General features: G+C 41.6%; 1 protein-coding gene across 1 annotated transcript in view; it reads left to right on the top strand.

Annotated features, from left to right (window-relative positions):
* ADARB2 (adenosine deaminase RNA specific B2 (inactive)) overlaps positions 1-14,418 on the top strand; it is a 293,113-nt gene extending 278,695 nt beyond the window's left edge. Inside the window, exons 8-10 of the mRNA XM_010712416.4 lie at positions 4,534-4,715; positions 8,504-8,682; positions 11,288-14,418. Of these exons, the coding sequence (XP_010710718.2) occupies positions 4,534-4,715; positions 8,504-8,682; positions 11,288-11,464 (538 nt within the window). The 3' untranslated portion in view covers positions 11,465-14,418. The remainder of the gene's footprint in view (positions 1-4,533; positions 4,716-8,503; positions 8,683-11,287) is intronic.
* Positions 14,419-14,526: the final 108 nt, after the last annotated feature.

The following is a 14,526-nucleotide window of genomic DNA, read 5'->3' as shown; positions in this document are numbered from 1 at the left end:
GTCACATAAATAGAACACCACAGGTGTTATGCTGAGTGCAGGCCATCATGATTAACAATTTATAGTGTGTGAAGCATAGCTAGAAATGTTAATTGTAATGGTTAATGGTAATAGAAACTATGGCATGGGAGGTTAACAATGTGCCAAGTGGATAAGACTTAAAGCTCTTAATAACGACCAAAAAAAGTGTGTCTTTTATAAAAAAGCCCTAAAAATATAAGCTTTGAAATTCATCACCCGAAGTCTCCAAAGGTCCCATGGAGACACTTGAGTCTCAAAGAGCTTCAATGGAAGGTGGACACTTTTTCCTGAAATGTTTTGTTGAAGCATCAATGGCAATTTCCCCACATCTAAGCCTCAAAGGGATTTGAGAGCTGGCACGTACCGGTGTTTCATTTTGTATGATGTTAATTTGTATGATCATATGGCTAATGCTGAAAATAACTTGGGGATGACATGGGGATGCCTTTCCCTGTGTGCCTTCCTAGTGATGCCGGGCAGCGAGGAGTTTTGGTGTGCCCAGTGGGGCCAGGAGAGCACAGCATCTCATTGAAGAAAGACTGCCTGCTCTGGGATGCCTCCCACTCATCCCTGGCATTTCTGTGATTGACAAACAGGGGAAAACATATTGACTTAAGGATTATCTATATTGGAAACTGGACGCAGGATTTTGTCTTTGTAAACAGTTCAGTAATATCCGGTGTTTGAACAAAAGGAAAAGTGTGCTTTCACTCCATTTAAAGTACCAAAATCTCCCATATGTAAGTGAAAAGGGGAAGATATTTGGTTTTGTTGATCCTGCTTGCTGAAGATTTGGGGGGTTTTTAGAACCATTTGTGACTAAGGGAGCAGTGGGTTGATTTTCTCTGTATTGGAAGGATTATTAAGAAGAGTACAGCACATAAGTTATTAGAAATATGCACAGACTTAAAAACAATCTTTAAAATCCTTCACAATTATGAAAATTCAGAATGATCCAGCATATTTCTTCATAGGGAGAAAAGTTACTTTGATATATCAAGGACCCAAAATGTAACACTGCATTGCTCTGAATAATAATTTTGAAAAGCTGCATTTGAAGTGTGTACTTTGTTACGGATGGGAACACAGCTATTTTTGTGCACCTAAATCAGACTACAGAGAAGTCATTTCTTCAGAAGTGAACAATGTTAGGATAGTCTCACTGTTGCTGTTTCCCTATCATCTACCTACAAATAATCCTATAGGTGCTCTGTCTTCTAAGGGCCACATTTAGTTGTTACAATTCAGTGTAGTATCCATGTTTGTTGGCCAAGGGATAAACAATACAGAGGACAAAAGACCCCAAAGACTTTTCTCTAGGTATTTCTCAGTTAAATCTATTCTCTATGCAAAATGCTGAACTGGCAGCCTTTTAAATTAGATCCACAGAAAAGAAACAAAATGATTAAGTGAAAACTTCCACCTTCAACAACATGCTTTTACTGTGCTCTGAGGGATGGGAACAGCAGTGCAAGGATCTTGTTTTGCTTGGCAGAGCAGAGCGGCTCCTAAAGCTTGGTTGGACTTGGTGGGACTCATGCACATGCTCAGGGTTGCTTTCCAGAATGAAAAAAACAGCCAAACACTGACACTGGGCCAGATTTGCAAGCAAAGCTTCTTTGCTTTTCCATCCCTCTTCTCTGAATGGATGCTGACAAAATAAGGCTGTGTCAAACCAGGAAGCAAACAGTAGCATGTCACTCACTGCGTGTACTGGTGGCAGTGCCATCCCTATCATCCTGTCTCCCCAACGCCACCATGGAGGACAACAGCCTTGGTGTTACTCAGAGAGAGCCAGTAAGGCTTCCAAGCTGCTTTCCCCTCTGAACCTTGTCTTCTTGGTGTCAGCACTTCTTCTGATTTCTCTGCCCTTTATACTATAGGGTGCTGGGACAGCCTTTTTTTACAACACCTGTTTCTCATCAGGCTCAGCTGTTTTTGTGCCCCATGTGTCCCCTTGTTCCTTTGTTGTGACCCCTCCATTCATTCAGTCCTGGCGCTATTTATACCTTGATGTCAAAACTCACCATTGTTGACGTATGATTTTCCTGTTCCCTCAAACCTGACCGGGTCTTCTTTTGAGACGGGTTTTCTTGAGGAACTGTGGATTCTAGCTCTGCTGCCAAATAATGCAGCAGACTTCATGCCTTTCCATCTTGATTCCCAAACATATATAAAGACTGGGTTTTACCTCCCAAAAGCATTATGAGAATTGTTTATGAAATGCTTTTAACAAACAGAGGCCAACCTGATCACGGTTATGCCATGATTTCCAATAATGTATTTTCATTGACATCTGAATCCCTTTGTATGCAAGGATGAATACGTTCAGAATTAGGCAGAGAAATTTACCTAACTAAAAGGCAGGTTCCTTGCAAGTCATTTAAATAAAGTAATCACTATTACCTTCTAATTTATGATCTGAACACAATCCCCTATTTTGGTAAATAAAGCTCAGATTGTTTCTTGTGATATGCATATTGTTAAAATTCCAATGGTGTTGAACATATGTTGGTCTTCTGTTTAGCTGTACTTTTTTCTCTCCTTCAATCAAATCTACAAGAGATATTTTTAAGGAAATGTCAAACGAACCAAGATCTCACAAATTTCCATCTGGACAAAGACATCACTGTCTAATTTCTTTACCATCCTCAGAAGCTAATCTGAAGCATAGTGCTGTTATCTGAGTTCAACTCTATTTCTTGAGCCTGCATTATTAATTTTGCATCACAGTAACATATTTATTCAAAGAGGCAGCTAGTTCTTTCCTTTAAAAGCAATGGTATTTGAAGGAATGACCACACTTTTTTTCCCAGTTGAAGTTATGCAAATCTGATTGACTAAAGTAAATGTTTCATAAAACCAATGACTGTTTAAATTGTGGGACTAAATTGTTTGTATATAAATATTACCTTTTATATTCCATTTGAGTTTTATGTAGATGAACACATTACTTTAATGACCTGCATTTACAGAGGGAGACTGGGAGAGTCTGACTCTGAAATCCTCAGCAGCCAGATGGCTGCCTTTTCTTGCATGAGATTAAAAGATGTTTCTCATTCACAGCCCTGCTTCGGAGGCAAATTAATATAGCCAGCTAAATTGCTTGTGTTTTTGGAATAAAATTTAAAGAGAACTTTTTAAAGCAATTGGTGTCACAGGTTTTTAGAGCAGATTGCTCTCCAGGTAGAGCATGCTGGTTTTAAACATTCAGTAATTAATGGAAAGTATTCCGTGTTAATTGACTGCTTCGGGAAAGAGAAATATAATGACTTCTTATTAATCATGAAAAGCGACATACAGCATGGAGGTATTGCAATAATTGCACTAACAGTTGAGAAATGTTAATTAATGAAAAGAACAATGATGTAAGAAATTAGCTACATAATGCTTGCTGCTGATGGAGATTACGCTTTAAACACATTATTTAGCATGGCAGCTACTGGATGTTGCCCTAAATAGCAGGCACCTCTTATCCTTTTCTTCAGTCAGCTATGGATTTCCAAATGTTGCCAGTATTTTGGCTTTTAATGAGCCAAAATATGCTCTGCAAAAACTACATTTTCCAAAGAGTTTTCAGTTTGAACTCCTGAACTCAAAACTATTCGGACAGATTGACAGCATTCAACTTACATATAAAATACTATCCAAGGGTAAGAGAGCATCCATGCATATTTGTGCCTAGCATGATGTAAAATGCGTAGTATATTAAAATGATGAACAGTTCTGGAAACTAATCAACCAGCAGTGACAAGGAGCTCAGTTATTAACAAATTGAAGGCCCCAAGGTTTCCATCATCACTTTGTTTTGAGACAGCAACAAGGCGAGACGTGTTCATCACTAGGAACCCGTTAGAGCAGGTTAAGATGTTGGTTACGAATACATTGCGTTAGCATGTAACTCTTGCTTTGTCTTCAGGAACAGAACTTCATTCTTACACATATTTTCATATATGTCTGACCATTTGTGCAAGAAGATGTCAGTCTGTGAGGTTTTCAAAAATTATTCACAAGACCTTCGACCTAGGTCACATAGCATCTTGATTGTACAGCTAGGGGAAAGTAGTGATAGAGGATAATGGATAAAGAAAGATATAATAACAAAAGCCCTCATTTTAGATCTACCCTTGTAAGTGTAAAAAATATCGATGCAGGAAAAAATTAAATTCTGCTAAAGACACGCCAAAAGATCTTCAGTCAAACCAAATTGCATGTATAAAAAATAGGCTTCCACAGCAAGCTAGTGTTTGCAATAAAAGAAAACAGAAATATGTCCCTTGAGTCAGTGGCATCACAGTAATACAAAACCATTGTTTTTTGGGGCAACTGGTCCTAAAGGCATATCATAATCCACCAATGCAGTGCCTCATGCCTCATAGCACAAGAACAGGAAGGTTTCACCCTTCATACCTCCACCCCACACACTGGCCTTACAGGTTTTCCCAGGGCAGCTCTCTTGTGGCCATTCCTTCACCCATGTATTATTTTCTCCCTCCTGAATTTCTTTTCCAGATGGAACATCCTTGGGCTCCAAGGTGCTCTTCTCAGCTCTTTCATCGAACCCATGTACTTACACAGCATCGTTGTGGGAAGCCTCTATCATACTGGTCACCTTTCCCGGGTAATGAGCCATAGAATAGAAGACATTGGTCAGCTGCCAGCTTCATATCGGCGCAATCAGCTTCTTCTCAGTGGTAAGCTAACACCTGCCTGCACAACAAACGAGCCCCTCTCCCATCACTAATTGTGCAGGTTGCCAACAGGAAAGTTTACATATTTGTAAGTAAATCGTTAGCCCATGATTTCTTTTTTTCCCGCTGAGTATTAAATTGTAGAATGAAGAAACATGTATTTAAAGTCAGTTTCTCTTTCACAAGCAGAACAGACTTCAGTAGTGTATAAAAGTTAAGTAGGAAAACTGCTACTATACCAAGTGGGAAAAAAAGGTATTTCTAAGTAAAAGATCTCTAAAAATCAGGAGGAAAGTTTTTAGTACATTTTAGGTTTAAGACTCTCATCCACCCTCCCTCACCCAGTGACAGCACAAATGTGCAATGTCAAGAGAACCATTCCTCATATCTTTGAACCATGAATGCAACATTTCTATCAGTGCCTTTTACATTAAGCTCCTGCTCCTGTACTAACTAACAATCATACTCAGCACATGGCATCCAGGAAGAGCTGTTGGCTCCTGCAGGTGGTCCTGCCTGCTCGTCAGACCTCTAGGAGGCATTGGGGCTGCCTACTCAGTATCCTGCTGGTTGTGTGAGCCATTGTGTGGCTTCCAGCTATCTTTCAAGGTTCCTCAACTGCCACCATTCTTCTAAGCCCCTGTTCCTATCCCTGGTCACCATTTCTTTCATTTCTAGTCCTTCCCATCCCCATCCTACCTTCCATAGCCTCCAGACGACAACTGCTCAGCTGCACTGCACAAATTTCTCAAAGCCTCAAATGTCTTCAGAACCTCATGAAGCATGTGAGTGCTGAGGACCACCAGCTCTGCACAGGATCACACCATTATTTTGCTCTTTGGCATTGATATTTGCTTTCCAAGAGGATTCACTAAGAAATAAATACACTAAGAAAGAAATACAGAGATGGGAGGATGGGCTGTGTTAGTGGAGGATAACATTGCCTTTCACAGTCTTCTAGGTTCCTAAGTCAGTGCTTTTGTCCTTTAACTTTCTAGGCTTTGGTATTTGTTTGTTTTTTCTTTTTATGTGTCTTTGTGACAAACTTATTTTGACTGAGGCAGAAGTGATAGTTTAGCCACTAGGGAAATTCTCAGGTTCTGTGTAGTTTAGTACATCTGGTAAGTGTACTGTGCATGTATGTGTCATGAGGTGAATAGGTCAAAAAACTTACCTTGTTTTAACAGCTTATCTCAATTTTTAACCCTTCAGTGAAGCCAGCCAAAGCCTGTGTAATGCAGGAATGCAGAAACATTTCTCCACCACCAAGTCCTTCCTGACCCAGTCCATCGTTGTCACCACTAAGTCCCTTCTTTCTTCCCTCTGCAAGCAACAGGAGGGAGGAAGGAAAAATCTCCCCATTTTCCACATCTGTCTGTTGACTTGGTAACACATCCCTGCTTGCAGAAGGTGTCTGCGTCTCCTGAGCCACTTCTGCCAGCCCTCACTCATTGCAGTCCACCCATATGATCAATATCAAACTCAGCTTGAGCTGCTGAAGGACTGAAAATTCAATAAAGGATTTAATCATAGAATAGTATTGTTTTGCTGGATTGGACTTGCAGACAAGACATAATGGCTTAAATATGTATTAATGTCTACGAGTGATTATCAGAGATTTCAAGGGAAGAGCATCAAATGGTACCTGGTATCACTGCATGCTTCATGGGTGGCTTCCTCCTCCCCTGAGATCCCTGTTGTAAAAGCTTTTGCTTTGCTTTTGGATGTGTTTGTGGGTATTCTTCAGCTTGGGAGAAGCAGTGGGAAGAATCTGTCTCTCTCTGTCTACATTGTTTTTGTCTCTAAAGCCATTATTTGTAATCTTTCCTCCCCTGTAAGTCCCAGGGAGCCAATGCTGTAGCCCTGCTTAAAACTTACATCACTGAGGCTTGTGCTGAAGTTCCTTCAGATGGAGAACTGTGCCAACACCATATTTGGTGGCTGTGGAAATGGCCACATATCAAAAGCCATACTGAATTCATTACAGACTTCAGCAGCCTCAACCAGGCAATTCTGCCTCCCGCTTTCTTCAAAGAAATCAGACCAGCCAGGGATTTTAAATTGCAGGAGTCCTTCAATTATAAGGACACCAATAATTGGGGCATTTCATCGTAACACTACAAGCATTTTGTTAGAGAGGAGAGTCAGAGTGTGTGATGAGATATCCTGAAATAACTCATTGGCCCCACAGAAAAATAATCAGTGAGGTTTTCCACTCACTGCAGTCCCAGATGGATGGAAATCCTTTCATTTGCTGGAATTACTCTTGGGTGCATTTTTTAGAAGAAAGAAAAGCCCTATTTCATTTTTATTTCCTTTTCTTTTAAGATTCAGCCATTCTAAAGTGTACTGTGAAGAGGCATGAGGCTTAAGGAGGGAGATGAGAATAAGAACAGATTTCAGTTCATATTCCACAATGCTCAAGTTCATATTGTTTGTACAAAGACTTTCCTATCCCTTCAAGTTCCTGCAGTCTTCTATTGTATTCTTTGTTGTGTTGGTTCTAAGGAAGATATTTTACATAAAGGAGAGAAAATGATCTAGATTATTTGGAAATTACCTTTCAAACAAAGTCAGAACAATCACTTGTCAAAAGAAAAACATGAAGAAAAGTATTACAGAAAGGATCAAAACCAACATAGAATATATGTTGCTTGCCATCCCATTTGTGGCTGTCATGAGTCTCACAGTTTTTGCTTTGAAGCCTTTTCACAGACAGTGATGTGAAAATATCCTCTACTTACCTAAATACGTGAGCTGATATAGGATGGCTGAGAATGAAAAAGAGAGAAAGCTGAACCAGCACAGAGGGTTTCCTAGGCACTGAGACAAGAACCCTTCTCTCACAGATATCCACCGTGAGCAGAGAGAGTTTTGGGGTGGTCATAGGATGGGGTGTACATCCCCCACTTCCCAGCTAATGAATACCACAGCCTGCTCTGTCCCTGGTGCCGCCTTTCCTTTTCCTCTGCTTGGTGTTTTCATGGCATTTTGACTGATTTAGTGACCTGTGGCAGCTTCACAAGGCAGCGTGTTTGCTATCACAATTTTTTGGCACTCAGTCCTTTTGGGTGCTATCCTTACAGAGACTGTATGTGGAGTCAACCATTAGATTCTGATCTTGTTCTATACAGAGGCATTTCAATAGTGCCAGGAGCTATCTGATTTTCAGGCTTTCAGTTTATATCCTGTTGCCTAGGTGAACTGGAATTTTAGATGCAGACAGATCTGTTATCTCAGGGAAAAAATCAAACAAGGTATTAATACAACATGAACCTGTTTACAAATTCTGGGTGAGGTTACGACATAGCTGTAATTCTCTCCTACATGGTAGTGAGTTCAGTCCCAATGATTGAGAGGGTCTCTGCAATTTCACAATACAAAGAGGTTGTGCCAAGCAATTTTTCCCTTTATTGGTCACCTTTCTCTCATTGTGTGGGCTCAGTCCTGCCAGGCTCTTTCAACTCCCTCCCAGGACAGAAGGGACGATGCTGGAAGGAAAAGAGAGAGCAAATTAATGATCTATAAGGACTCTTCTAACTAAACCATTCTATGATTTTCATAGTTTTCCTCAGATTAACAATTTTTTTTCCTGCCAAGTTAAAAAGATCCACAGGAATTGCTAAATTATCTCTCTGAGGTGCTCAGACTAGTAACAATCAGTGGTGACAACAGCACAAGTCAGTGTATTTACCCAAGGACGTCTCATGTGCCTCAGTGAACCACCACAAATTATCAGCCTCTGAGGGTTTCAAGATCTAGATGATACTGGTGTCCTTCTCTCCTGCCAGGGGTTAGTCATGCTGATGCTCGGCAGCCTGGAAAGTCTCCCAGCTTTAGTGTGAATTGGATTGTGGGGAACGCTGATCTGGAGGTTATCAACGCCACAACAGGGAAGAGGAACTGCGGGAGCCCCTCACGGCTCTGCAAGCACATGTTCTTCACTCGGTGGGCAAAGCTTCATGGCAAGGTAGGCCTGGCACACTGATGGGACGCTGCTGCCAGCAGCAGATGGGCTGATCCTTACCCTGTAGTCAACCCTGTTTTAGGTATCACATGATGAAGCTGCATCCATGACAGATGTCCAGCATTCCTCCTCATGGGGCCTGGGTGGGACTGGAGGTTACGAGGAGCCAAGATCCTATGGTAGCTGAGGACACAGAGAAAGCCAACAGCAGAAATCCAGGCATGTCTGGAAGGGAAATGCGTGTTCTGGTTGTCCATGGCACTGGTTTCTAGCTCAAACAAGCAGTGTTGAGTGTCCAGTCAAGCACAACAGAAAATTTTTTCATGTCTTGTTCCAAGTATCTCTTTGTCTCCAAGGGGAGTCCTCAACCTACCAAGTCTTGGGACTGAGAGCAGTATTTGTCATGGCCTTGAAGATATCTGCATCACTTCATTGCCTACGCAGCAATTTAAACTCCCAACTTCAGTCACTCCCAGTCTCACTCTAGTCAGCTGATTAAAGCAGGTGCTATGGATTGCTTATTCCTTTTCTCTCCCCCACTCCCCTAGGTGTGTCATTTAATACTGATATGTGTCATTTAATACTGATAATACCCAGCTGCTCCTCAAAAGGTGAGTTGACCAGATGCTGAAGGCTCTCTGATTTCATTACTCAGCACCAGTACTATTTAAAGGTATTAAAACATAGGCTATACTTAGTTAAAATGACAACCACTCCTTGACAGCTGGGCTTCCTCTAGAGAAGTTGGCTATGAAATCCCTTATTTGAAATGGTGCTGAAGTCAACTTGCCATTGCACTTCACTTCCCATGGATGGAGACAGTAACAGGACAGATGGATGGCTTAAAGCTACAGGGTGAAGCCTAGAGCTGAAGGAAATGAATAGAAGAAACTTCATCTGGAATAAGGGAATGAAAGAATAAAAGGGTATGGGAAGTAAAGGAAAGCCAAAGGGTGTTGGAAGCAGCGAGCCTCTTGCAAGGGCTGAGTGAATGCCTCAGAGCTTTCTGCTTGCCAACACTTGAGAAACACAAAGTCGAGGAGATGTGAATATCAGAATTTTGAAATAGAAATGGACCTAACATACTAAGAATGTTTTCTGTAATCAAAGTCCAAAACCAAGTCAAAGAAAAGGGTGTTATAACAGCAATTCAAATCAATGCTGTGATTTTCACGAATAGAATTTGGCCATCTGGCAGGGGGCACACTGTTTTCTAAATGCTTGTCTCAGAGATTTGCTTTGTTTCTGTCATTATTCTTGTTTTGGAGTCACTGTTTCTCTTCCTGCCTGAACTTTCAAGGAGGTGCTGGGGGAGAGGAGCACCCAGATACTGAGTCAGCAAGACTGACTCCACTACTTCTAGGAGGAGCAGCAGGGAAAACACACAGTGTTTCTACAGCTCACCTTCTTTCCCTGATATAACATTATTTTGCTATACAAAGGCTTGTCAAGAATTGTCCTGCAGTCTAGAAAATGAAGACAAGAAATAAATTCTTTTATTAAGTGCCCAAACCTTATTTGTATGGGGAAATAAAGGAAAAAGGCAGAGAGGTGGAAGGAAAGTTTGCAGCCACTTCCACCAGCAAAGTCATTCAGGAAGGTCCATTTACCCTCGGGCTGGAGCACCACCTCCTGCACTGGCTGTGCCAAACACCTCAAACCTGAGCAGGCCCATGGAGTGCAAACACGTGGCACCAAGCAAACCAGATCAGCTCATTCCAGGGTGCGTGATTGTCCTTTCCTGGAGTCTCTCTTTCAGAATTTCCCCATTTTACAGAGAAGAAAAATGGTGTTGTTTACTCACCGAGGCTGTGCTTTGACGGTGTGTTTTCTTACAGGGTGCTATTTCACTGGCTTGTAAGCATTGGACTTTCACCTGCCTGCTTGCTCTAGGGCATTTTCCTAACTTCAGGTTCTTTCACATCATGTCAAAGGCTCACAGGTGTTTTGGTACTGCTGAGGCTTTGGCAGGTCAGAGAAAGCTGTTTGTCCTTCTGCACCACCCAGGGTACTGCAATCTCTGTGTGCTCCAGGCATGTGTGCAGGCACTGTCTGTCTATCTGTCTGGCTGGCTGGCAGCACAGTGCTCACTCTTCCATCAGCACGGATCCAGATGCTAATTTCTGCCCCATTTTGGGCAGTTCTCACTGCATTTCTGACAATAACAGATACAAGAAGGAAAAGAGAAAGTACACGAGCCTTTCCTTCTGTAGTCTGCTTATGTTACTTTTGAGCCTAAAGCTGCTCAGCTAACCTGAGCACATTATTTAAAAATTCTCATACTGGCTTTTCCCCTTTCTTTTCTAAAAATCATCTCAACCAAAAGGTAGATTTTTTGTAATGCACATGAATGTTTGCTGCTGCCAATGCCAACAGTTGTTTACCTTCCTACTCTTTGCAATGGTTTGGAACAATGTTGCAGGCATTCAATGCTTCCATTTTTTTGTTGTTGTTAATTCAAAAGTAAGCACAGTGATAGTTTGTTTGTCGCTGATGACACGTAGTCAGGAAGATTATATGGCTACTGAACCTCCTGTTTCTCTTGGCTCAATGGCTGATTTTTTTATTATTATTTTATTTTTCCCCTTCCCTGCCTCTTGCTCTGCAGCTGAGCACACGAACACCAAGCCATGGAGACATGCCATCGATGTACAGCGAGGCGAAGCTAGTGGCTCAAACATACCAGGCTGTCAAGCAGCAGCTGTTTAAGGCATTTCAGAAAGCCGGGCTGGGCACCTGGGTGAAGAAACCCCCAGAGCAAGATCAGTTTCTACTGACTGGGTAAATCACTCAACACCTCTGCTATGCGACCAGATCGAATCAGCTGGTGAGGAGTCTGGGCAGGACTGAGAATGGAAGCAACTTGGTATTTAGTAGCAACCTCCATAGAATTATTTTCTTTTAACTCTGTATTGGAAAAACATAAATATAAATGTGTCTGATGCACTGAAGTCGACTTTAGAAAACTGCTTTTTCATGATCCCTTCCCAAGAGTGCACCTGCCCAAATTAGAATGCACAAACAGAGATGCACCCACAAAGATTTTGCCTGTCATAGTTTATCGCTGTTGGTATTCACAATCTGAGGTGTTAGCAGGCCACCTGGCTGATCCCAAACAGTTTGTTTTCCCTCACAGAGTCAGTGCAAGAGTCATCACTGAATAATGGAAAACAGTAAGCAAAGATGGAAGCACCCCAGGCACTCAGCAGGGCTCTGGGCATCCATAATCATCCACAAATAAAGGTGTTGGACCTCTATGCAAAATCATCCTGTTCACTGCCTAAATCTGTGACAAAGAATTTGGGCCTTGAAGATATGCAGCATTTTTAAACTCTGCTTCCCACTGCTGGTTCTGAGCACAACGCCGGGCGTCAGCTTTCCCTTGGTGTTTACACTGCACTCCTCTGGTGCTGTGGACATACTATTTCCCACCACACCTCTGATCCTGGCCATGAGTTTCGCATGCTGCAAATATGAATTATCTGAGCCTATTCACACCACATATGTCCCTTATAAACCATCTGGGTGTCCCTCATCCCACTGGAGTGCCACTGGGGCTGGTGCTCTCTATTGTGCTGGGCTGTAGGACCACTGTGAGGATGCTCCCAGATCCAGAGATCAGGGAGCTGCTAGAAATCATTCAGGCTGGAGCCAGCACCCAGGACCTCAGATCTCACAGCTCCTGAGAATCCACTGCTCTAAATTAAGTCGATGTGAGCTCAGGATGCTACCAATTGTGTTGGGTATCCACAACAGAGACGTCCCAAACTAGGCAGTACCTTTGGTACTTGGCTCTTTCCTGACTCAGTTTCTCCATCCACAAAATGGGGATAATAACATATGCTTCACATCTAAAGAAGTTGGCAGGAACAGAGTGTTCTGGTCTTATCTGTCCCAGATAAGCTAGATGCTGTCACTTTTACAGTGAGTTTCACCTCTGCACATTGTCTAATTGACATAAAAGCAGTAGATAGAACTACAAACTTGAGTAAGGTCCCTCTCCATGTAAGAGTTTCCAGATTCTAACTCTGTATAAATGACAAATATTATTGTTTCTCAGTTAGGAGGCAAGTAATCTTTCCTGTATAATTGTAACTGGATCTGATAGTATCTCATTTTTACATCATCCCAAACTTCATCAGAATGAAAAAGATACTGTCGTGGGAGAAACAAGCTTTGATAGTCCCACTGCAGAATCAACCTTCAAATGCCCTGCATATTTCTTTTGTGTTTTTATTTATTTTTTTTTTTAATGACAGGATTTGCGGGTATATAACTACTGTTTTCTTTTTATTCTTGTGATTCTCTTTAAACCTGTATATAACATGCTGCTACTGATTTGTGATAATTGTCTTGGTATTTTCTCAGAACTGTCAAGTTGAGTTACTTTTCAAACAACACAAGGCTCATATTTTTCCATGTAATTTCCTTTACATAAGAAACTGTTCCTATCAATAAAAATAGATGTTCTTTGAATAGGGTTTATCATGTTTGGAGAGCCATATACAGTAAATACATTGTTTATTGATGCCCACAATAGAATAGCTGCAGTATTTTGATGAAATTTTATTTTTAGATTATAAACTGCAAAATGTATCTATAGTGTCTTGTATAAAAACAATTGTGATAAACTAGAATTTTTAAATTAGATAAAACAAAGCTCCCCCCTTCCAGAAAGCTTTTCAGCAAAATAATACATTCCATATTAACTACCAAAAATATTCAAATAAAAAAAAATCCTTAGAGTAGAAATAATAAAAACAAAAAATACCCAAGACATTTTCAGTAATGGAAGCATTTTGTGGTACCCACTTTGTCAATATTTTGACTACTTTCTCAGCCATTCTGGTTAGCATTCTGAATATTTCTGGCACCTGCTGGAGCTTCTCACTCCTTCACATGGTCCTTTCCTCCAGCTCAGCCATCCCTGCTGCAGAGCCCCCACAAGGTCTGGGCAGCTGGAGGGCAACAGGAGGGCTTGGGGTCATGACCATGGCCAGTGGTGCAGTAGATGCTGTGAGTAATGCTAGTGGTGATGGTTGCAGGGGCTGCAACCCTCTGAGGGAGGGAAGCCATGGGAAAGCCAAAGAGGAGGATGAGGGCTTTTGGGCAGAGACCCATAGGGCATGGGGAAGCAATGTCTTCTACTTTTCCTTTTCGAGTTAGTCTTTTCCTGGCACACGAGAGACCTCAAGGCTTCTCCTTACATTTCCCAGCCCTTTCCCGCTCTCCTTCAGCCCCGGCACAGTGGCCACTCAACAAATGCATAAAGCTCCACAGGCTGGTGGTGCAGCTAAGGTGACAACAAAAGGCTGCACCTGGTTATTTTTAAGGACAAAAAGAAAAGTGTGGCAAGATTTAATTATCCTTTGTTGCAAGAAATACGTAAATGAAATCCTGGATTCAGGTGCAGTGGGGATCAAACGAAGTTCCCCTTGCTAGTGGGCATCAGCTGGTCCCTCTGAAGACAATGGAGTTGCCCCTCCACTTGCACAAGAGTTGAACATGACCTTAAATGTCTACTTCTCGTTATGTGCAGCTATAGAGTGTGGTGGGACCAGCTCCCAGAAGCACGCATGACCTACATGCAACATTTCCTGAAGCAAAGGAAAACTTGCTCAGTAGTAATCTTTTAGTGAAGATTCTGTACATAACACGCATGAGTGAATGGCAATACTGTACTAATGGATGTACATTTGTAACATTTGTATAAAAAAAAAAAAAAGAAACAAAAAAGGACAGGAGAAAATAAATCTAAATTTACATATGTGAATTTGCTGCTAAATTCTGTAAATTGCACTTCAGTGATACCTAATAAGTGAATGTTTCTGTTAAGTGAATAAAATG

This window comes from Meleagris gallopavo, chromosome 6 (genome assembly GCF_905368555.1).
Source record: "Meleagris gallopavo chromosome 6, MGAL_WU_HG_1.1, whole genome shotgun sequence".
In the NCBI taxonomy this organism is placed as follows: domain Eukaryota; kingdom Metazoa; phylum Chordata; class Aves; order Galliformes; family Phasianidae; genus Meleagris; species Meleagris gallopavo.
The sequence above is the reverse complement of the archived record's forward strand: the minus strand, read 5'-3'. Positions and strand labels throughout refer to the sequence as shown.